The sequence below is a fragment of the Gossypium hirsutum genome, chromosome D02, assembly GCF_007990345.1.
Source record: "Gossypium hirsutum isolate 1008001.06 chromosome D02, Gossypium_hirsutum_v2.1, whole genome shotgun sequence".
Classification (NCBI taxonomy): domain Eukaryota; kingdom Viridiplantae; phylum Streptophyta; class Magnoliopsida; order Malvales; family Malvaceae; genus Gossypium; species Gossypium hirsutum.
This window is the reverse complement of record NC_053438.1, coordinates 6,461,167-6,485,684: the sequence shown is the minus strand read 5'-3', so window position 1 is coordinate 6,485,684 and position 24,518 is coordinate 6,461,167. Positions and strand designations below refer to the sequence as shown.

The 24,518-nt window shown below is 31.2% G+C and overlaps 2 protein-coding genes and 1 long non-coding RNA gene across 5 annotated transcripts; 1 reads left to right on the top strand and 2 right to left on the bottom strand.

The window, feature by feature from the left end:
• The first annotated feature begins 270 nt into the window (after nt 1-270).
• LOC107932161 (uncharacterized) lies at nt 271-3,761 on the top strand. Of its 2 annotated transcripts, none has more exons than XR_001693348.2 (5): nt 271-477; nt 764-845; nt 974-2,641; nt 2,719-3,012; nt 3,122-3,761. It is a non-coding gene; the product is annotated as an uncharacterized lncRNA (long non-coding RNA). The 2 variants fall into 2 exon arrangements; XR_001693347.2 differs by having other exon boundaries at nt 764-857.
• A 773-nt stretch (nt 3,762-4,534) lies between these two features.
• On the bottom strand, nt 4,535-8,318 carry LOC107932172 (probable protein phosphatase 2C 35). 2 transcript variants are annotated; one of them, XM_016864128.2, is made up of 4 exons: nt 6,617-8,318; nt 6,051-6,182; nt 5,451-5,564; nt 4,535-4,936 (listed from the first exon to the last, which is right to left on the bottom strand). In XM_016864128.2, exons 1-4 carry the CDS (start codon nt 7,529-7,531, stop codon nt 4,925-4,927), a joined length of 1,173 nt encoding a protein of 390 aa, XP_016719617.1. In that variant the 5' UTR covers nt 7,532-8,318; the 3' UTR covers nt 4,535-4,924. The 2 variants fall into 2 exon arrangements, with proteins under 2 accessions (XP_016719617.1, XP_016719616.1); XM_016864127.2 differs by having other exon boundaries at nt 5,451-5,567; nt 6,617-8,275.
• A 6,111-nt stretch (nt 8,319-14,429) lies between these two features.
• Nucleotides 14,430-16,465, bottom strand: LOC107932119 (S-adenosylmethionine decarboxylase proenzyme 4). The gene has a single exon (XM_016864071.2). The coding sequence runs from the start codon at nt 16,252-16,254 to the stop codon at nt 15,241-15,243; it is 1,014 nt and encodes a 337-aa protein (XP_016719560.1). The 5' UTR covers nt 16,255-16,465; the 3' UTR covers nt 14,430-15,240.
• Between the last annotated feature and the right edge of the window lie 8,053 nt (nt 16,466-24,518).

Genomic DNA, 24,518 nt, shown 5'->3' with positions numbered 1-24,518 from the left:
AAATAATGAAAACATTAATTTTTAAAAAAAATCAATTTATATTTCATTTAAATATTACTCATATCCAATAAAACTAAAATCATAAATAGTTAAATTACATGAGAAATATTTATATTACAGGAATTTGATTAAACTAACCAGATTTCATTTATCGAATTATAAAAATTAAAAAATATAGCTTTATTAAAAAGTAATTATTTTTTTTAATAGTAAAAAAATGGATCTCTTCCAATCATAAACTCTATTTAATATACGCTATAAAAGAACACGCGCACACACATACACACAAAAAAGGAGTGAGAGACGATGTCGAGATCTGGGATGCTTCAGGTTCTACAACTGCCCCCAAGATCTGTAAACCCATTTCAGTTTCATTCTGCCCTCTGCAATACCCTTCAGGTATTTTGCTTAAAACTTTGAACCCCAAGATCTGTAAACCCATTTCAGTTTCATTCTGCCCTCTGCAATACCCTTCAGGTATTTTGCTTAAAACTTTGAATCTTATGGCTCTCATGTCATCTTTTGATTCTTTCGGTCTTCAAAGTTCAAATCTTTATGTTTAAAAGGAGGAACCCAAAATGCAAAAGAGGAATATTTATGTTGTTTTTTTTGTTAGGGTTTTAATTGCTAACTAGACTACGAATTAATTTTGTTATATTCCAACTATACTATTGGATGAAATCTAGAAGCATGTTACTGGATTAGTTGCAAGTTTTATCTTTTTGTAATGGTTAAAAACTTATGGATTTTGTTTCTATTACAGGGGAATTGAAGCTGTTGATACAGTGATGTCACCGCAGTCGGCTTTTGAGAACTCCGGTCCTGCCGTGGCACATCTCATTATGGTGAGTCCAAGGGTAAGAACCTAAGCAAATCTGTAGCTTTGTTGTTGTTTTTTTTTTTTTAATTTGTTTATAAATTTATTTGTAGCTTTAACTATTGTATTATATATGATTTGTTCTCAATTTCTCAGATTATTTACAATGGCAACCTTGAGACTCTGAAAACAAATAGGGAGACTTATGCACTCTCACAAACCAAATAGAGAAGGTTGTGGCCTAATGTTTGGGAGCTTCTTGATAAGCTTGAAGTAAATGGAAAGCAAGTGATTGCATGCAAATATTGTCACAAGTTGTTAATAGGGCCAAGCAAAAGTGGAACCACACTTGAAAAACCATTTGAAAAGATGCTTAGAAAAGAAAAAAAAACAAAATTAAGAAATGATGAAGCTGATATTTTCGGCTCATGCTAATGAATGGGGCTCAATGTTTGGTTAGTAAATGAGTTACCTGGATTTTACTTAAATGATCATTAAGCATCGATATTCATAGATATGGTTGAACAAAGAGTCTTTCAATTTTTTTTTGTAAGAATTGGCACCACATGTTTGAGTTCCAATCAAAAGCTATCTTGGTATTTGACATGCATTTGCTTGCCTTTAAGAAAGATATGTATTAGATATATTTTGATTGATTTGCTTGTAACATGAATATGATAGTTAGGAAGAACTATCATGGAAAGATTGCGTTTTGTTGTTTGATCATTGAGAGCACATTTTATTCATTAGGATTGGAAACAAAAGATGAAAATTGTTAGTCTTCAAATTTTCAGAGCATATCTATGACACAAACTTTAAGTGGAATTGTTAAGAGCTTGATTTTGGAGTGAAATATAGTTGAAGTTTCTCCTTCTCTTCCTTATAGATGTGATGTATGTCTATTAACAAAGTATCTTTCGATTGAAACTCAAACATGGGTTGCAAATTTTTCACAAAATTATTGAAAATTTTTGGTTCAGCCATATCCAATGGATATTGAAACTTAATAATCATTTTCGCAAAATCCAAGCGATTCCTTTTCTGATCAAACATTGAGCTTCTTTCATTTGTGGTAGTTGAATATATCAACTTCCTTTCTTGATTTGTATTTTTCTTTCTAGACATCTTTCTCACTGTTTTTTCAAGCGTTCCACTCTTGCTTAACCCTGTTAACTTCTTATGACTCTGGAGATAAACACTAGAGGTGGTATTTGCTCGTAATGTAGCTAGGTTATTTCCCTTCAACTTTAATCGGCAATGGGGTGTTAAACTTCGTCTAACGATGTAAACTCTTAGCCATTCCTGGGCCTGCAAAACAGGTAACGTGTTCACAATCTATACTATATTCCAGTTTTGATCATCCCTACAGGACGTGTTTTTGCTGTATTAGAATTTGACTACCTTTTGCTCGTGTTTAGATCATGGCATTTACTCTTATGTGCTGCATAACACCTAGCTTTTTTCTCTTCTCTATTATAATTGGGGGTGATAAATTAAGGTGGTCTGATCAGTTATCAATACAGTCTCTTGCTAGTCTCCAGAGCAACAAGACTTCCCTATTACCCGTGCTGCGAGGTGGTTCGGGCTCAAGGCAATGTTTATTGCCATAAGATGGAAATTACATTTTGTTTTTCAATCTTCATGTTTCTTTCTTATATTTTTATACTTCAGATAAATATGATTATGCTTTAGAAAGTTTGGTGCCACAAGGAATGGTTGATGATTTAGCAGATAAACCTACATATTGAAATTGATAATCGGGACATGGTAGTGGATAGTCAACATAAGGAAGTTGCCCAAGCAAAACTCCAAGTTAATCCTGAGGTCTGTAATAATATTGTTGATTTGATTTTGGCTGTTACCTAGTGTTATATTATTCTTATTGGCATCTCTCCTGTCAGGTTGTGGAGTTCGACATGTTGCAAATGTCACGGGTTCTCTAAGGCATCAAAATAAAGTGGAAGCAAACTTGAGTGTTTACATATTCACCAGATTAAGTAGATGGGCCTTCAGTCTCTCCAAGTAATGGGTTAGTCTTGTTGGGCCAAATGATCTCAAGTGAACAAGATGGATCATCAGTGTGCTTTGGTCGCTGTTCTTTTGCGCGGCTTGTGACTTAAAGCAGAAGATGATTTCGTGAAAAAAGGTTGTTGCTAGCTGGAGCTGTACTAAGTTAATTGCCACTAGGAATGCAGGTTCGGCCGAACAAGAGCACAATTTGTTCGTCATTTTTTATTAGTATAATTTTTAGAATGCATAAGTAGTTCTAAGTTTTTCTAATCCTTTTTTTCTTTTATTGTGTAGCAATGGAGCACATTTGGTGAGTTTGACTTTGATCGTGCCACGAGGGAGAGAGCTGAAAAACAAGAAAGTTCATGGTAGAGGCTGGATGTTTCGGATTGTAGTGTCAGGTATCTAGGATCAAAGAAACCCAGATGCTAAATGCCTATGCTGTAAAATTATTTTTATGTTCTCCAGACGACAAACAATGAGATCAACCGATGCAGAAGAGCCAGCTTGCCCTTTCAACAATATCAAAGAAACAGTTTCCTAGCCTGTCTGGTGCTGATGGAACCTGGTGTTTTTGTAAAGGCCGCGGATCAAAGCTCGTAATAATTGTGCACAGAACGTTCAATGGATGTCAATAGAAGCTTATAAGCATTGGTGGTCCAGTGAAATATTCAATAAAACTAGAGTTACCAAGATAATTAATGTAAATAATGTAAATTTTAAGAGATAAAAGATGAATAGAGTTTAAATCTTTTAGGACTCTTATTTTGTAAGTAGGCACAAATCTCGACAGTTGATGTAACTGAATCTATATTGTTGGTTTGGGAGGGGACCTTAATTATAAATAGAGGCATTCCCGCTCATTTGTATTCACTCGTATTCACTCGGTTGTAATCCTAGAGTTGTTTCAGTAAAATTAGAGTTTAAATTTTAAGAGATGAAAATGTAAGAGTTTAAATTCTTTAAAACTCTTATCTTATAGATAGACATAAATCTCGATTGTTGGTTTGGGGGAAGCTCAATTTTTTGTTTGTTGTAAACTAAAATTTTGTTATTAGTCCTTATACTTAGCAAAAGTTGTGAATTTAATTCTTTTATTTTTGTTTGGTCATTTTTAGCTCTTGTATTTTTCAAATTTTAAAATTTCAATTCTCACCAAATAATAATTATTAGATTCATTAAGTAATTTACTATTTTCAAAATCCGATGCATTATTAATTGTCATTTGTATAAACTTAGAATGATCTAATTGAAAAAATTGAACTAAGTCTACAATTATACGCATGGTAGAAAACTAGTAATTGAATTTAACTAAACAAATTTAACTGTTATTGTTTAGATCAGGACTAATATTTCAAAATTTGAAAAGTACAGGGCCTATAATTTACCAATTCAAAAAGTACAATGATTAAATAAACATATAAGCAAAATTTAACCTTTTAAAAAATATGAATTTTTGTTGGTTTTAAGCTTTTAATATCAAATAAAATTGTGGAAAAATAAAAATACAAAACAAGTTTTTTTATTAGTTGTGATTTTATATCGATTCAATTGAAATATAATACAAATGACAATCTAATATAAATGTATTATTTTCAACCTAGAACATTAACTTGAAGCTTCAATTTTATTGTCAATCAAACCTTCATTTTGTTCTTATATAAGTTATTAATAAATATAATTATTTTGGGATGTAACATGATCTAATAGATTATAAAACCTGTAGGCTTTATCATTATGTAGTTTTTGTATCAATACAATCAGGAAATTTACAGACTATATCGTGGGAAGTTAGCCATATCAATGGTATCATCATCCTTGCCTCACTCACTTATCACCCCAGCACTGCTGGAAACAGTTCACACAGAAAGTACATGTTTTCCTAATCCCCCGACCCCCCGTTTCATCGAGTCGTGATAATCAACTTCAAGCTGGATTTCTCCGCATGTTTGGATTAACAGGTGCAAGATCAGAGCTAAAGTACCTTCCCCTTGACAAATTTCATTGCGTTACATTAGCAAGATGTCCTTGGCGCGCTGAAATCATTCGCCATGAGAATCTTGTATGCCAAAAACGACTTCTGCTTGCTCTTTTCGGCTAACCCATATCCTGATACCAGCCACAACAGAACTGTCGGTTTAGATTCGAACATCTATATTTGAAAAAATATGATGTATCTTTATTCTTCTCTAGACTGATAGCAAGACTCGTGATTATTTAGCATGGGTGCATATTAAATGATGAAGACATCGGTATTAAATATCAACTGATGCATTTTGTGTTTGCTAGAATGACTCCGAGTCGAAGATTCCTTTTACGACATAGCAGGAAAAAAAGGAAAAAGGAAAAGCTTCAACCCCATGTTTTATCTCCTACCTTTCAAAGACATATTCTCTAATAGGTTTCATTTGAAACAAAAAATCATCAAGAAACAGAGATAGTGAGACTACTCCTCACCCAATGGCTGTATGTATGCTGGAACAACTATAAAGAAAATGACACAAGTGGCAAAACAGAGAAACCATGTATAAGGCAAATCAACTAATCTGGTGGCACAGTGAATGAAGAACAGATGGCTCAAATATATATATAAACTCAGAAAACTACAGCTCGAGTGACAAACCGATTCCAAAGTCTGATGCATCAGTGGTGGAACAATGGCAGTGCTTTGATTCATGGAACCGCCAATTTGGCAGGGTCTGGAATGTACTTCACTATCAGTGGTGCCAACACCCGACTGCTGGATCCCAGAGAACATTAGTTAATCACAATGCAATTAATGAAAAAAAGAGCAAACCCCCCCCCCTTAAATTAACACATATACATCAAGAGATTACACAGAATAATTATAAATTAATCACACTTTTTATAATCCATGACCACAAAAAAGAGTTTTTCCAGATTAGAACTTTCCTAAATTTTTCTATTAGGTAGTATGTACAAATGTACAAGTTATATCAACTGCAAGGCACAATAAGCAATTAAGTCCAAACTTCTGCTCCCTTCTAAATCAAGATATGACTCGTTGTAGTACTTCAACCAGGCTAATTGGACAAATCACTTCGAATTATGTACAAGGCGGTAATTTCTACAGAACAATTTTAAAAGAACTTCACTCACTTCTAAGAAAGATACAGGACCGGAAGACAAAGCCATAAGACAAAAAATGAACTTTAAACATTGAGAACATGAATAACCAGAGAAAGATTTAAATAGTTCATACATTTGATAGGCCTTTGATCTGTACAATTATGATTGTAATATCATCGGTTCGATTTTCAAGCTCCAACCAACATTTATAGGAGTCTCCAGCAATTGCAGCACAAGCATCGTTGGGATCTTTGTATGCCGCCGCCTGAAATAAGAAAATTATAAATTTGTCAATGAAATGCTCAAATTATGTCTCAAATATCTTTCGAAACCAGCTGGAACCATAGATTGTTACATCTGAGAGAAGCCACTTATAAACGACAATGAGTTAATTTATTGATAATATCAGTAATTGGAGCGGTCAACTAATAGTTCAAAAAGCAAAAGACAGAAAATTCTTTTGAACTTTCCTTTTCAGGTTTACTTATAAAACTCAATAGCGTAAAACCGGTTTACAAACATTGTTTTGCAATAAACATGCATTAAAATCTAATGTATAAGACACTTTAGCGGTGGCCCGCAAATCAAAAGCAAGTATAAGCAAATGGATGATGTATAGATAGATATACCATGGCATTATAAAGCAAATGGGAAAAGTAAGGGTAATTTATAGATTCCAAAGATTCACATGTATCGTACCATGTTGACAACAGTTTGGCTTGAGAGAAACTCGAAAACTCCATCACTTGCAACAACAAAGAAAAGATGACTGGGTGTAAACCTAACAATAGAAATCTCAGGAACTGCAATCACACCAATCTTCTCTGCCGTGCTATCTCCTACACTCCTTGTAAATGCAGTCCCAGGATACATTCCGTTCGGAACCCACAACCTCGGAGGATCGCCACCATGACTTTCTTCATCACCCCAATGTTGAATATCTGGGTCTTTAAGGCCTTCCACTTGATCAACACTCAGAACCCTGGCCCCAAAAAGCTTCACCCGATCGTATTCATCTTTCCTAAATGGTGTCTGATCCACGGATAAATCCTCGGCCAAAATTCGATCCCCATCCTTAACAGCGATTACAGCCCTTGAATCACCCACATTAGCAACATAAAGTGTATCCCCAACAACCAGTACAGTTATCGCTGTGGTACCACTTAGAGCATCATCAATCTCACTATCACGTAACTCGGAATTCGTAGCTAAAAATGCTGAATTAAAAGCTTTTAAAGGATCATCCAATAACGTGGGGTCACTGGATAATATTTCTACAAGTTTATCCTTAACAAAGTTTGAACATTGAGCACCATATTGACCATGTCCATCAAATACTCCAAAGAAATGAACATTTGGGTTACCTTGAATTTGTGTTTTGATGCAGAAACTATCTTGGTTTTCCCTATCAGTTGTGTCTGGGTAATAACCATTTTGTGTTAAGCTTGAGTACTGCAAAGTGAAGTTGTGAGAAGGAACATGAACTAACTCCAATGACCTTTGTGTAAGACCGTCTTTGTTTTTATAAGGTCTTATTCCTCTCTGATAATGACCTGAATCCTCATCTGATGTTGATGAATCTCTGTTACAACACTTTCCATGAGCACAACCCATTATTTCAAAACACACACTGACACACACACAAAAGAAAGAAAGAAAGAATAACTCTTTTACTAAAAGTGCAGCTCAAGCGTTTGATAAAAGGCCTGAAAGAAACTAGAACTGAGACGAGTCGAAAGAAGGAGCATTTTTAGGTGAAAATGGACAGATGGGTTTCTCTTGAAGCTGACATTTTAGATTTTTATGGAAATTTGGTTAGAAAACATGCTTTAAAGAGAACAAATCGAAGGGAACTTGGGGGAAAAAAACTCTAAAAAGAGGGGGGGAAAAGGTGATTTTTTGGGGGTCAACGCAAACTGCAAAACAATAGAGTTGGGGTTTTAAGACAAACAGGAAGAATAAACCCTTTAACAAGCAAAACAACAAAGTGAAACCCTAAATCAAGGCTAGGGAAAAGAAGAAATCCTTTTTAGGATTTCGGGGATTCCTTCTTCAATTCAAGGCAAAAAGGCCTCTTTCTTGAGAAAAAAGAAAGAAAGAAAGGGATCAGCTGCACAAGAAGGAAATTAAAGGGACTCAAACAAAAATTAGAAAAACGTAAACCCTAAAAGTGAAAGGGGGGGGAATATGGATTTCTTGTGCTTCAAAGCTTACAACTTTAGAAGCAGAGAGAAGATGCAGAAAATCGATGTGCGTGCCGTACGTGCATGGCAGAATTTGGCTTTGCCCCGTCCCCCGGCCAAAGGGAAAAAAGGGTAAACTATAATGGTCATCTAACTATTAGCGTTTTTCTGTTTTGGTCATCAAGGTTTAAATTTTTTATTTTAATCACTGAGGTTTTCGAAATTTAATATTTTGATGGCTACTCCTTAAATCAGTGACGTTGGCTTTCTATTTATTAGTATAATAGTAAATTTAGCCCTTCAATATTTATAATATTTATCAATTTAGTCTTAATTTTAAATCATTTAATAAATTTAGTCCTCAACTTTACACATTCTATCAATTTAGTTGTACTTCTTAAAAATTTAAAATTTAAAATTAAAAAGCTTTGGAAAATAAAAATATTTAAAATTTTATTTTTAATAAAAATACATAAGATTTTATAAAAATACATACAAAATTATAAATAAATTAATAATCTTTTTTCCTTTTTCTACATGCAATTATTTATTAAAATAATATTTTTATAAATAAAATATTAAAAAACCCACAAACAATACTTAAACTAAGATCAGGTTTTTCCTTCTTCTTTTTTTTTAGTTTATATTATAAATAATAAATTTTACTATACACGACCTTACCTCTTGGTCCTCATCAAATTTGCCAAACATTGGGCACTGCCTTTGCCTACAATCACCAGCACCGATAACCCTTACTCTGAACTCGTTAATTTCCTCATCCTCCACCATCACATCATCAAACTAGGAATTAATCCTCACCTATAAATCCCCAATCATGAGCACAAACTTCAGAATAACAAACCCATTATGGGTAACAATCTAAAAACATCGATTTTCATTCTTTTCAACCTCATTCTGTAGTTTTTGACCCAATCTAAACATGGTGGTCACTAATGTTGAAAAAAAAGAAAAAAAATCCCTATAAATTGTTTTATTTACAAGATTATCGTTTTATTTATAAATTATTTTAATAAATAAATTTCATGTTAGAAAATAAGAAAAATATATATTCATTTATTTATAAATGCTTTTATAATTTTTATGTATTTTTATCAAAAATGAACTCTTAAATTTTTTTACTTTTTACAAGTGTTTTTTTTATATTTCCAATGTTTAAGAATCAATACTAAATTGGCATAATGTTTAAAGTTGAGTGCTAAATTTATTGAATTTTTTAGATTTAAGTCTAAATTGTTAGAATATGTAAATATTGAAGTGCTAAATTTATTATTATGCTAGTAAAAAAAGTCACCATTAGCGATTTAACATATGAGTGACCAAAATATTAAAATTAGATAACATTATTGACTAAAATAGAAAATTTTAAATCATTGTGACCAAAAAACAACATGCTAATAGTTAGGTGATTGTTTTTTGAGTTTACCTAAGAAAATATAGAAACAAAGAAACGAAAATAAATTTAAAAAATGCTTATATTTGATGTATAATTTTTTACTAGAATATTGGATTTTTATTATTTAATAGGGTAAATTACACTTAAGGTCATTAAATTATTAGTAAATTTATATTTTGGTCACTCAACTTTAAAAGTTACAAAATGATCATTGCTCTATTCGAAAACTTTCATTTAAGTCATTAGGCTATGAAAATCATTGTTGTACGACTTTTCATATTTGCACCATCTATATTAATCTAAAGCTCTCCTCATTCTCTTCTGCAATTTAGTTTTTTTTTCATAAAACAATTTTGAACGTCATGAATCTACAAACCAAAATCAAAACAACTTTTTTCTCATATATCTAACATTGATCATCAAATTGACTAGGATCTAAGGTGTGTTATTTTACTCGTTGATGGATATTGATCCACCATATTAATCATCGAATCGTCGCTTAGAAATCGCTAGCAATACTTTTTTTATTAGAAAAAAAAATATTAACAGCCCATTAACTTAAATAAAAACTTTCGGGTAGTTCAGTGAGTCAAATGAAAACTTTTAAATAGTTCAGTAAATATTTTGTAACTTTTTAAAGTTGAGTAACCAAAACTAAACATACTAATAGTTTAGTGACATTAAGTGAAATTTACTCTCTCTTTTTTATAACCAAGCACCACTAACAACCATGATTAATTCTCTTGCCGCAAGTACTCTCCGGAGAGGTAAACAACTTTTATCAATTCCTCTTTTGTTTCCTTATTTTTCTAAGCGAGGTGCTTCCATTTTTCTTCTCATCGGAAGATAATGTGCCAAATTTTCTTGTCCCTGAAAGCCCATTTGCCCCCAGAAAATCTTCTTTCTTTGCTATTGTTTTCCAATTTATATATATACATTATATCTCTTACTCGGGGTGGAATTAAAAAAATTGGATTGTGGGGTAAATTTTTTAAAAATTAAAGTGTTTATAAAAAGTTATATAAATTAATGTAAATATTAACTATTGATAAATAGATATATATATATGGTTAAATGTAAAATTATTACAAAACTATTAAAACAATAATTAAAAGAAATAACAAATCAGTCACTGGTAATCATTTTCCGTTATGTCTATAACGAAAAGTTGACTTGTCATGTTTAATGGTCACCTTGGCTTCCCATGATGGAAACAACCCCAATTTAAGAACCCTAGCTGGGCTGGGCTGGGCCGTAGAAGAAGAAGAAGAAGAAGAAAAATAAAAGAAATGGAGATACCCTCGCTATGGTCGTTTTGTTCCTCCAAGCTAGACTACCACCCAGTTCGTTGCTGTCCCTTTGAATCTTTGTGTCCTAAGTGACTCCGTTGAATCTTTGTCCCTTTTTTTTCTTTTCTTCTCCTCTTTTTTTTCTTTTTCTTAACTCTAGTCGTCGTCCTTCATGGCCTTCTCCGGCCAATCATTATCACCAAATGGCTCATCTTTGCCTATTCTAAAATCTCATTTTTCCCAATAGGCCTTCAAAATCCAGAGATTAAAATCTCATATCTTCGAATAAGGCTTTAACAAATCTTCGCCGTCCACCATCGGATCACCACCATATTTTGGCCATAGCTCTTCTTCGACCAACCATGACTCTTGACCGCTCGGATCTTCGAACTGGTGGCCTCCAACCCGTAAAACCCGAAATGGGTGTGGGTTTCTTATTTTTTTATTCTCTTTCCTTTCTATTTTTTTTTACTTCTCTCTTTTGATGTAGACCAATTTGAAATTCTTGTTCTCTTTTAGCTAGTTTGATTCTGGAAGCTTACTATTTGGTATTTTTGTTTTTGGTTGGGATTTCACAGGTCTAGAATGTTTAGGGGTTGGGATTTGGTGGTGGTGTCTTGGCAAATAAGTGATAGTGAGTGATGCTGGTGTGGTGATTAAATGATAGTGGGCTCGTAGAGGTGGTCAATGTCAAAGGTGGTGGTGAGGGAGATGGGAGGGATGAAGAAAAATGGTGAAAAAGCCCCATGTTCTCTTTTTGTTTTTGTTGTTTAATGGGAGGTGGCGTGTAAAAGGGATGACAGGAAAAATGTCCAACGTGGCAAGTTAACTACCACATCACCTATTCCGTTAGCCTGTAATAAAAAATGTTAGCGGGTGACTGTTTTGTTATTTTCCTAAAATTGAGTGACTGTTTTATTATTTTCTCAATATTGAGTGATTGTTGGTGTAATTTACCCACAAAAAATTAGAAATTTTTAAGGTTTTAGTAGGAGGAGAAACATTCTTTTATTTTTATATAAAATAATTTATTTTTTAAAATAATCTTTTCAATAAATGTTAGGTGCCTCTTTTTCAAATTTTTTGTCAAATCAAATTTTTGGTGAAGTAAATTTTTTTATGGGGATCATTTTTCAATTTTTGGTGAAATAAATTATATAAAATTTAAAAATATATATCCCACAATTATTCTAGTTTCAAGCATGATTTCTAGAGAAAATAAAAATAATCATGTATCCCAAAGTAGTCAAATAAAAAGAGATTTGATTATTAAAAGAAGTAAAAATAAAAATAAAAATATTTTAATTAAATTAAATTTAGTTAGTTATAAAATAATTCTTTTTATACAACATAATTCGAAATCAGGCTATTTCTAAAGAAATTAATTTGTAATTGTATTATATTTCAATTAATATATACAAATTTAGTTTAAGTTACAAGTATAGCCACAATTACAATTACAAAGAATGCATTCTAATAACTATAATTAGAATTGATTATTATAAAACACGATTGGATTGCTAACAAAAATATTCTTGAACCTAAATCAAAGTGTATTTACAAGGCTCTCACATGGTGAGACATAAACCGGAATAAATAGGGGCAATACTAATAGGAGTTTACCAACCCCCAATGGGACAAAATTTTATAAAACTATAAATTAGTAAATGATCAAATTACATTTTATCCTAAAAATGATATTTTTTAAATTTAATCTTTTAAAAACTATAAATAAATAAGTTAATACAATGATGAAATTAGATTTCAAATCACATAAAAATACATAGTTTCAGCCCCCCAAAAATAATTTTTGACTTCACCCCTGAGAATAAATATGGATTGATAATCCACACATGATTTACGTAAGGTGAGACTCGATCATGTAGTTTTAAAAATCATAGAACCTTAACCTTGCCATTAAAACAATGCATTAACTTTGAGATAATTCAATTTTTTTCCATTTCTTCCTTTTATGTTTTTTTAGGATTTATTTGGTCATACAAAGTAATTGGATGAAAATGTAATTATTAAGGTAATAGTTTTACTCTCTTGTAATTGTACGAAACTCTAATTCACTAAATATGTTTGGCTGAAAGAATGTAATTACACCGTAATTTTCCATATTATTTTAGTAGTGTGATATGTAATTACATAACTACGTATTTATATTCTACAATAAATATTAATTATTATAAAAAAAATTATCAATAATACTTTGAGGACAAATACTTTAAACAAATATCAAAACCTAAAATCAAATTATTGTATGCAATATGTTAATTCAAGTGGGTATGACAATACGATTATTAATAAAATTAATAAAAAAAACGATCATATGCAATTTTATTTATTTACTTTAGCAGTTTATATTTCGTAGGCTATCCACATATCCCTCTATAACATTAAATATATGCGCATTGTCACCAATGATTAGTCATTGATCAAGTATAAATAATTAGTAATAAAATATTACATAATATAGTTAAAATTAGCAAGGGTGTGCAAATTTCGGCTAAAACAAAATTAACCGAGCAAATCAAATTAGTTTGGTTAATCGATCGGTCACCGAATATAATTCAATCAGAAGTCGATTAATTTTTTTTAAATTTCAATTATTGATTAATTTAATTTGAAATCGGGTAATTAACCGATTAACCAAGATTAATAATAGTATATATTATATATCTATAAAACTATAAATATAAGCCTAATATATTTACATAAGTCCAATATCTATAAGACTAGATCACACATGTCAAATATTTATTGGACTACATAATGTTATTTAAGTTGAACATTGAAGTCAAACTTAGATGTCAAATGATATATTAACCCTAACTTGATCTTAACGGGTTTATAAAATCTTCGCAGGGATAAAGTCGGAAATTTTTGTTGAAAGGGGAATCAACTAATGGGCCTTGTTTTTTGTTGGGCCAAACGTTGACCACTATTTCATGAAGCAATTCAACTTGTATATCTTTTTTCTTTTCCATTTTATTGTTTTCAATTCATTAAAAAAAAAAAAGAAATTGACTAGCTTTTTAAAACGACAAAAGACTATTTCATAATCTTCTTTATAATATGATACGTGGTGATTTGCATGCGAGCTACGTATATAATCATTGTAAAGATTTTTAACGTATATGAAGGGTCTCATGCAAAGTTCACAAATATTAAATCTAATAAATTTAGTTAAATACAAAGATAAGACATTATAATTTATTATAAAGTTGAGTAGAGTCGAATTTGAATATTTTTACGTAATTTGTGAACTTAATTAAATAAATTTAAATTTTAAACATAAAATGAAATAGACGAGGTATTGAGACGTGTTGATACGAGGTATCAACAGTAGTGAAGAAAGAGGGGACGAGTGTTCTAGTCCAGAAGTAGAGAGAAAGAAGATAATTCAAATATGTTCAAATATGGTCATTTTTAGTACTGTCCCTTTCCCCTCTCTAGAGGGTCCTTAGAATTTTATTATATATATATAGGAGGATTAATCGAATCAGATTTTGGGCTGAATCCCGGATATTTTTTCTATAATTATATAACGAGATGTAAGAATAAGATCATCTAAAACATATATAAGAGACAAAGAAGAAAAAATGGCAAAAGCAAAAATATAAAAGAAAATTTTTCATTTTCATATAAACCATCAAAAAAAAAAAAAAACAAGGAAAAAACCATGAGCATACTCCCCACTAAATATATAACATCAAAATTCTTTTAGGCGTGACACAACTAAGTGGGGTGCATTATCATGGTGATCCCAATTTCCCACATATCCTGCTCCCACCTTTCTGATGCTGCCACGTCATCCATCCAAAACCATTACTTTTTGTTTTTACTTTTTACCTTTTAACTTAAGTCAACCCCACATTCATCACCCTTTTCAACCAATCAAATCCATCCACATCATATATTTATATCTTTAAGGTCAAATTCTACTTTTCATCCCTCTACTATACTCAATATTTAAATTTAATCCATGTATTTTAAGTTCACATAATTTAGTTATCTATTTTTATTATAATTAATTAATCAAATAACTAACACAATCAACCATTCCAATGCTTATATGATTTTTTTTCTTAAAATTACCTCCTCCATTCAATGAGTTGGAAATGATATTTTTAAGAAAAAAATCAACATTAACATTTTGATAAAAATAGTTAATTATGTTAACTATTTGAACTAATTAATGATATTATAAAATTAAAAGACCACATTATGTCAAATTAAAATATAGAGAATAAATCCAAAATTTGAGTATAATTGAGGGACCAAAACCAGAATTTTACTTTTTTTCTTAACCCCTAGATTTTTCATACAAAAAAATCCCCCCCCCCCAACTAAACCTCTCTACTTCACTGGTTTTAACGTTTTATCTACCTTTGTTGTTGTCGTTGTTGTTGATGACGTCTTTTTCTGGTTTTATTTCCGGCGAGCCGCCGTGAACGTTTGGAAGACGACAGTACCGGCGGTGGAGAACTCATCCATAGCGAAACTCCGGCATTTGAGTCCTAATGGTTCCATGGCATGAGCTACCCTGGTCCAAACTTCACGGCGATGGCTCGTCGTTGAAACAGAAACCGTCGCCGGCTTGAAAACTTGAACCGCCTTCTTCAAGGTCTCAACAATGTCGTCTTGGTCATCGTAAACGGACCCAACATACTCGAAGCTAGCGTAACTGAACCCATCTTCAGGTGTGACATGGATCGTGGAGTACCGATCACCGTCGACGCCATTCATGGAGTACCCACAAGGATCAAACACGAAATCGCAAATCAAAGCTCGAGGGTTAATGTTGCCGATCCCAGTCAAGTCGGTCATTTCTTTAGCAGCTGAGTCTCCACCGGTTTTGAAGAATTTCCGAGCCAAGACTCGGTCGAGCTCCGTCATGCAAACTTCGACGGTGAATTCACCGTCGGAGAAATGAACTCCGTTGTCAGAAGCGGAGGAGAAAACATGCCACGAATACGAAGGGTTCTTGGAAGGCATAACGGAAGCTTTTCGAAAGCAAAGATTGTTGGGGAGATTTTCTTCAATGTAAATAACTTCTTGTTTGAAGTTAATATGAGGGAAAGGCTGTGATTTAGGGAAGATGAAAGTACCTCGGGTGTACCTACACCCGCATATCGTAAGGCCGAGATTTTTGGCCAAGTGAATCAACGGCCGAATCGATTTGAGTAACTGAGTGGTCCCACATGTTTTGATGATGATCTTAGTGGGGTAAACAAACAAACTGGATTCAGACAACACGTAAGCATCGAAGAAATGGTTCCCGACAGCCGAAACGACAGTGCATTGAACGACACGTAACACATTTTCCAGTGATTCAAAATCAAGCAGCCTAAGTCCCATTGTGGTGACCGTTGGATCATTATCGTCCCCAAAGAAATGGAGCTCTAAGCGTTTCTCAAACCCTTCGAAACCTGAAACAGCCATTGCTAAAAAAAAACCCTCGACCAAATCGAAAAAAAGAACAAGGAAAACCCAAAGTGGAAGTTGGGGAAATGGATCAAAAGGGAGGAAAATAGAGAGAGAGAGGGATGAAGATTGAAGAAGAAGTGGAGAGAGTGGGTTTTATAGGGAAGTTTTTAGAGAGAGAGAGAAGTGGGAAAGGCATGCGGGTGAGGCAACCAAGAATCATGATTGCAGGCATATAATGAAGTGAAATAAGATGATGATGGTGATGATAAATACATATATATCTTGTCTAAAATCTTTCTTCTTCTTTTTTTGATACGATATACAAGGCTGTGGCGAAGCAAATTTACTTTCTTTTCTTTTTTTAATTTTAACAGGATTTAAATTAAATTATTAATAATTGATAAGCTTAAATATCCAATTATCCCATTTCTTTTGATATTTAGATGGTTTGATATTTTACTACAGCCATTGCAATCACTGTTGTTCCATTCATTGATGAGTACAAATGAACACTGTCTTAGCTTCTTCTTTTCCCCTTTTGAGAGTAAAGTAAGCCACTAACTTGTTTAATCAAACAGATATACCATTAGTAGCATCAAGGTATTTTTAAAATTCTTTTTTGGTGATAAAAGAAGAGATTACAAGAACCAAATTACATTAACAAGCCTAACTCTCCAAACGGGAATATTTCAAATATTTGCAATCTTCGGCTTCCAAAGTGAGCCATCTTGGCCAGATTATTTGCTTCCTGGTTCTCTTCTTTGGGTATGTAATAAATATTCCAATGAAGAATTTAAGACCGAATTAAACTCTTCTATAAGACTTTTCTGGACGGTTGTAACCACTTCAAAAATATCAATCTGGATCAACAATTTTTAAAATGCTTTTAAAACCATTTAGAAGTCCAATTTGTGGGATTTTTAGTTTGATTCATACAATTTATTGAATCCATTGTTATTATTTGAATTAGTTGTTATTAATTGGTTTTCCAATTACTTATCAAAGTATGCTAGGTAAAAGTATTAACTAGAAGCCTTTCTATTATAAGTTAGATTGTATTTTGCTCTCTTTACTCGAAAAATGGGTAAATTGGTCCTTGTAGGTTAGATTAAAAAGTAAATTGATCTTTATGGTAAAAAAATTGATCCGTTTCTATAATTAAAAACTGGTTCATTTACTTTGATATATATACAGGAATTAATTTGTCTATTTTTTTGATAGAGGGAACAAAATGCAATCTAAAACTTAGTATGAACACCTTCATGATATTTTTACCATATATGTTGCTACAAGCAAGCCAAATTATGAAAACAACTACACTATCCTTTTCAGAAACAATCTTATTCATCAACCACATGTAATATGTATATGTGTGTATATATATATCACCTATATAACCAGATTCATTAACTAGTGTTTGATTGTGAATTGGAGTGTGTTTCAAAATGTTTGGATAGAATATAATTGGTGGCACTCATCAAAGGATGATGGTGTTGGGGTGAAATTGTAGCAACATCAAATCATACCCATAATCCTTAGTTGTTTCTTCATCAACATTTCTCTCCCAGAGTTATCAAGGATTTTTGTCTCAATTTTTTACTTCACATGCAAAGTCTAATTATTCCAACATTCCTGTCTGGGTTTCATTGTAAAGTAAAACTAATTACAACATGAGTTTGTACAGCTCGAAACGTCGTTACTCGAATTCGTGTCGGGTATGAATATAATTTTTAAGTTTTTTCATTTGCGAAACAAATGTTTGGGAAAAAAAATTAAGGCTTAATTGAATGTTAGTTTTTAAGAATGATCGCATGAATCAATCGAATAGAATCCGGTTTTCGGGTGCCCGGTTAAAGAAAGGTTAATTTTTTTTTACTGTTAACAGGCAAACATTGACAACAAGCTAAGGGGAATTAGCATGGGATAATCAAAATCATTGAAAACTTTATGGTATTTGATTTTGTTTTAGGTCAAAACTGATGGAGGATTTACTGTATCAAAAGTCATTCATGGCAGTGTTCAAAGAACAGAAAACATATATAATCATAGGATGGACCAAAATGTTTGAATGCAGGACAAACAAACAATCATCAGCTTTTGCAAATTAGAAAAGTGTCTGGTCAGCTTGGTTTTGCTATTTTTATATTTGTTCTCAAGTAGTGAATAGTTTTATACCCTGCCAAGAAAATAAAATTGAATTTAGTTACACACTAATGTATTAAATCTAAATCCAAATCTTGTTTAAAGAATGTACTTATGATAATATGATTACAAGAACATAGATTACTTAGCATATTAATGGATATGCAAGCTTTTATTGCTTGGTTCATGAAATCTAAGGTTACTTAAAAGCGCATTTCATTAAAGTATCGGTAATAAATTAATTTCATATACATTTTTTAGCATAAATAAACTAGAATTGAAGAGGAGTAGTAAACAACTAGAGCTTCTTTTGATGGTTTGATGGTAAATTTGACCAAAATCAGTGGCGAATGCAAAGGGTCTGGCAGGAGCCCCGACTCCTTAAAATGGAAATTTTCTATATAGACCCCTTAAAAATTTAAATTTGTAATAAAAATTTGATTTAATCCTTTAAAAATTATAAAGATATAGGCTATTAAAATGGTAAAATTACATTTTTATTATCGTAAAAGTATACCATTTAATTTCGGTCCCCTCAAAAATTTTCTAGCTTCACCCTGACCTAAATGATAAGAAAAAGATAAATTGTTATAAAATTAATATTTCAAAAATTTAATAAAATAATTAAATATTAAATTTTCTCAACTTATAATAATTAAATAAGCATAGTTGATTTACTTGAAGATTACATAAAAAAATAGAAAATTTGATTTGTTAGTTTTTATTATAATTTTTTTTTGGTTTAAGAAAAATAAATTAAAGTCATTAAAAAATGGGGTGAAATTGTAAAAAATATCACATTGACAAGAGAATGTAAGTTTATTCAAAAAAGATGTGGTATTCAGATTACTCCTATATTCTGAAATCTTGATACAGTTGGAAATGTGAGATTACCAACTCAAGGTAACGTTTGAAAAAACACAAATGCACCCTTAAATTAATGCTTCCATCCCATGCTTTAATATAAAGTGATTACTAAATAGTGCCTTAAAAGGCACATTGTATTCTTAATGAGAGAATTCGCGTTCAAATATCGGAAATGATATTATTTCAAAGTATGAACACGAACCTCAAAAAAATTAATTTTCATGAACTGTAAATCAAACGTAAAAGATACATTGATTTTACCAAAAGAAAAAGAAGAGAGTGCCCTTAAAACCTATAGTAAATTTATTTATTTTAGAAAAACCTAACATTTTAAACATTCGAATTTACATGACTTATTTAAGACTTTACTCTCAGTTTTAAATGTTTTGTATTTGATATACCGACAATGTTTAATTCTATACATTATCAGTGAACCAAATAATAACATGTCATCTAAAACTGATGGTGTATCTTTCACATTTTTAAATGATGTGTTATCACAGTCTATACACTGTGAGTAGATCAAATGTTAACATTTTTAAACAGAAAAGATTTTTAAAATCGAAAATGAACTAAAATTAATCATCGTGTGGGTCAACAAACTTTAGTTCATATAACTTATACTAAATTATGATACACCCACGATGTTTTATCCGCATTTATCCTAAGTTGGTTTTATCCGGTTATATTTTGTTCTTTGCCCATTTGTATTTTTTATTGATTTAATTCTACTTTATAATTGTTCATATATATATTTGTACTTGTAATCTCTAAAAAAAACGACATGCCCAAAAAATCATTAAATATTAGAAGATGAAAAAAAGATTTAACCTACAAATTGGTACCTAAACTGTACTATTTCCCCATCTTGATACTTAAACTTTTTTTCGTCACAAGTGGTACTTAAATTACCTTTTTTCTCAAGTTGTTACCTTTGTTAGTTCAACAATTAGTCAAACTTTTAAGTCTATTTAAAGCAAAGGCTTAACCTATAATTTAGTTCCTAAACTATACCCTTTCCCCCAAGTTGATACCTAAACTATTCTTTCGTTACCCTTTTGGCACTAAAATATTTTAATTTTTTTTCTTCTTTTACATTATTTCTCCATCTTCTTTCTATTTTTTTTCCTATATAATGTCTAACAATGCTTGAAATTTGCCCTCCCCGATCCCAGACAACCTAATGTTTTTTAAAAATACATTCAACGGATTTACTAATTGTTGGAACAACGAAGTTACCGATTTGAAGAAAAAATAATTTAGGTCCCCTTATCAAAAAATATCAAATTTTAAAAATAGTATAATTTAAATATCAATTTATAGTTAAACCAAAAAATAATAACATTTAAGGATAACTATAAGTTTGAAGGGAAAAATAAAAATATATAAAAAAAAAGGATTCAGGCGTGGCAACTAAATAATGAGAATATCCTTGAATTAGGGGAGACCCCGTACGTGAAAATCAAAGGCAATCTATAACATCATTTTTATTCTCCATGAACCAAAAATAAATAAATAAATTTGTACAAAAAATAAAAAAAATCAACATATACATACAACTATCTATAATTTATAATATCCACGTATAACTAAAAAAATATTTTTATTTATGTAAAATATTCTAAAATATTATTTAAATAATCTTATTATAGATTTTGATCATGTCTGCTCCTCAACGTACTCAAACCTATTTGTGATAATACCAATTTGTACATTTTTTAAACCATTGTTTTAATGTTGAACATTAGTAACATAAACACCTATTTTAGTCGATAAATATGAGTTTGTTGGTTACGACTTTTATTTTTGGTGACCAAACGGAGGTTTTGAGTTTGAATTTTGTAGATTGAGAGTTTTGTCTCCTGTTTTAGGATCTAATTTATCTTTATTTCGATTTAGTTGAAACCTAATATAATTATCGAGTATTAAAAAATCTTAGGAACGAAAACAAAATCCTTTGATATCAAATAAAAACATGTACTTGAACTTTACATCAAAGATTATAATAATAATTAAGCATGATAATTAAGCTGTCTAGAAGTATGAAAAGTATATATATAGAGAAGAATAACCAAAGGGGAAATACAAGAAGAGTAAAAGAAGTGTCATAATTATCTCAAAAGCAAAGGTGGGATTAGAATGAGAAATGGTCATAACTATAGATGTCTTTTAAGTTTTCTTTTTTAAAATTATTATTATAAGTATGTTTTAGGGGAAGATATTGAGATTAAGTTTAGAGGATTTAATTAAAAATTTTAAAATTATGAGAGGCTAAAGTATCCATTAGCTCCCATGAGAAGGGATTGTATGAAACTGTGATTCTACCAATAAGAGAATGACAAATCAGATTTTTCTTTAATAAAAGAGACATATTGAACAACGCTATGATTTTCAATTGATTTAGGAAATTACATGAACCTATGCGATATTTGTAAATATTTGATTCGTTTTTTTATGGATTATAATAATATTGATTTTTAAGCACTTTCATTAACTACACTGATATAGATTTAACTCGAGACACCAGTTCAATTAATCAAATTATATACAATATAGATATATAAATAAAAAGTGAATCCAATTGTAAGAAATACAAAGGGGGGTATAGGACAAGAAAGTGAAGACAAGAAGATGATGGAGAGGCAATGATGAGAAATGGTGAGTTTTAGAATCAAAATTTTTGCAGTTTTAAAGGAAGGAAATGATTGAATAATGTTAATGTTAACTTATGGGTGGCTGGCAGCCCCCCCATGATTACCACATTCCCCACAACTTCAGCTGCATGCGCACCCCACCCTTCTCTCTCATTTCTTTTCATCCTATATCCTAAACAATAATTTATCTTGAATATTTCGATCAATTCGGTTCGTTAACATATCTTATGTTAATTTATTAATATTATTCATTAAAATAATATTTATAAAAAAATATTAAGCCTCGATCATTAAACATAAATTTTTGAATTGATGTTCATAAAACATGTTTTTTTTTACCTTTTTATTTAATTATCATATCAATAAAAATGGTCATAACACTAGTAATAATAATACCCATCTATTGAAATCAAAAGCTTACTTGAAAAGACTCTAACAAAATCCCACCTTTTACATCAAAAGATGAAACCAAAATCTTCCTTGTTAGGGATTTAAATGCCTACATGTAACTCTAAGCTAAGCATATTCATATCACCCTACAATAACTATAGTGCAATAAACTAATTCAAAATTCAAAACTATGTAAGGTCCATCAAGATAATAAGTAAAAAGCAGACACTTATAAATGATGAAACCCTAAGTAATGGCTAAATATGATTGGATGGATAATTACTAATATTGTAATTTAAAATATATATGTTGTAAATTGAAATAAACCCAAAGCTAAGCACAATTATTGGTCCCACTTTCTTACCTTTTTAAACCATTCCCACCAAAACTCACCACCCCAAACCCCAAATCATGCAAGCCCTAAGCTAAGCCACCAAGTTTGGTCCCACTCATGAGTTTGATTGTGCCTCCCCCGACAACCACCATGGCTTGGTCCCATTGCAACTACACACATAATCTAAGATGTGCCCCAACATCTTGGCATATAATCGGTCCAAACCTAGGGGTTTTATATGTTTTTTTTGGGGGAGGGTTAGACAAATAGTCCCCACAAGGTCCCTTTGGTTGGTCGACATATGAATGCCTATAGGGGCATCTAACAAGTTGCCTTTAGCCGCCATACATATATGATTTGCATGCGCAACATCTGCCCACACACATGTTGCACTATTTGTGCAAAAAATGCTTTCCCAAAATAACTTAATGGGTAATTTTTGTTTCCCTTTTCTTGGCTTTGTGAGTCTCTACTGAGTGCCACTGTACCATGCGCACAAATTTTGGTTAAAATTTTGTACAAATGGCCCACCATCTTTTATTTAGAAAAAAATGGCATTATTCGCTCAATGGAGATTAATTTATTCGAAGTTTGTGATTATCGCTCCAATAATATTGTCTTTAATGTTTAAACCTGAGTTCTTATCTTGAAGTATAATGTGCCCCATCACCTCATTTATCTTGGATATACTTTCATTATAATGAAAGTACTTGGCAGATCCTTAACCTTATCAAATAATCAATCTCTGCTAGATCAATTTAGTTCACATATTATTGAAAACAATCAAATCTGATCAGATTTTTAACGGAGTAAACATTTAAGCTTTAATTGATAAAGGGGAAAGAAAATTAGAATGATAAGAAATTGAAAGAGTAGAAAAATAGAAAGACGAAAAATATTTTTCCTTTTATTGATGTGCTTGATAGGAGGGATAGAAAATTTGAAAGAAAAAAAATAAATTTCTTTCTGTTTACTGCTTGGTAGAGTTAAAAAGTAAGAGGAAAGAAAATAAAATATTTGAAAAATGCATGCTTTTGAACAAACATGCATGCACCTCTTTTTTTTTTCTCTTCTTATCATTTCAGTCTCTAATGAATCATTTTTATATGTTAGGATGAAAAACAGACTTCTCTCTTGTTTTCTTTTCTCTCGTTCTACTTTCATTTACTATTTATCAGATTTAATATTTTTAAAGTTTTTATGGTTTTACAAATAAAATCTTTTATTTGGAATTTAACTGTAAACGAAAAAAATATTTTCATGCCATTTTTTAAACAGTAGATGTTATCTCTATTAAAAATTAGTTTTGTTTGGTTCTTATTAATAGTATAGTAATTAAATTGACATGTTTACTAATAAGAGAACTAATTTGATCCGGCCTATATAATAGAAGGACTTGTCAAATACTTTTACCTTCCGTTATACTATAAAGGCAACACGAATCTTATTCGAATCCGAATAACCTATGCTAGATCTACTAAACACCGTCATATGATTGTATAAACAATGTGAACTAAACTTGAGTTCCATGACTAAATGCTTTACTCTTGGATTCATTTTCATTGGGTTGTATCACTTCGATTCCAACTTATCAAGCAGGCCTTAAGAGACAATTTTAAGTCACAAATCGTATTAAGTTTGAGTCCTATAATACAAATTAAGTCATTTCGATAACTTTGTTAATAAATTTTTCATTAAATTTTGAATATCTTGCCTTCCGATATTTAAATATCTAACTTCAAAACTAAAATCCAATTGATATCGCATATTAGGATTCATCATAAGTCAATTAATAGCGTTATCAATTGAACTTTAATTTTTAAAGCGAATAAATAAAAAGATTAAATTTCTAAATCTTGAAAGTCCAAAGAATATAGCGGTAGCAAAATTTG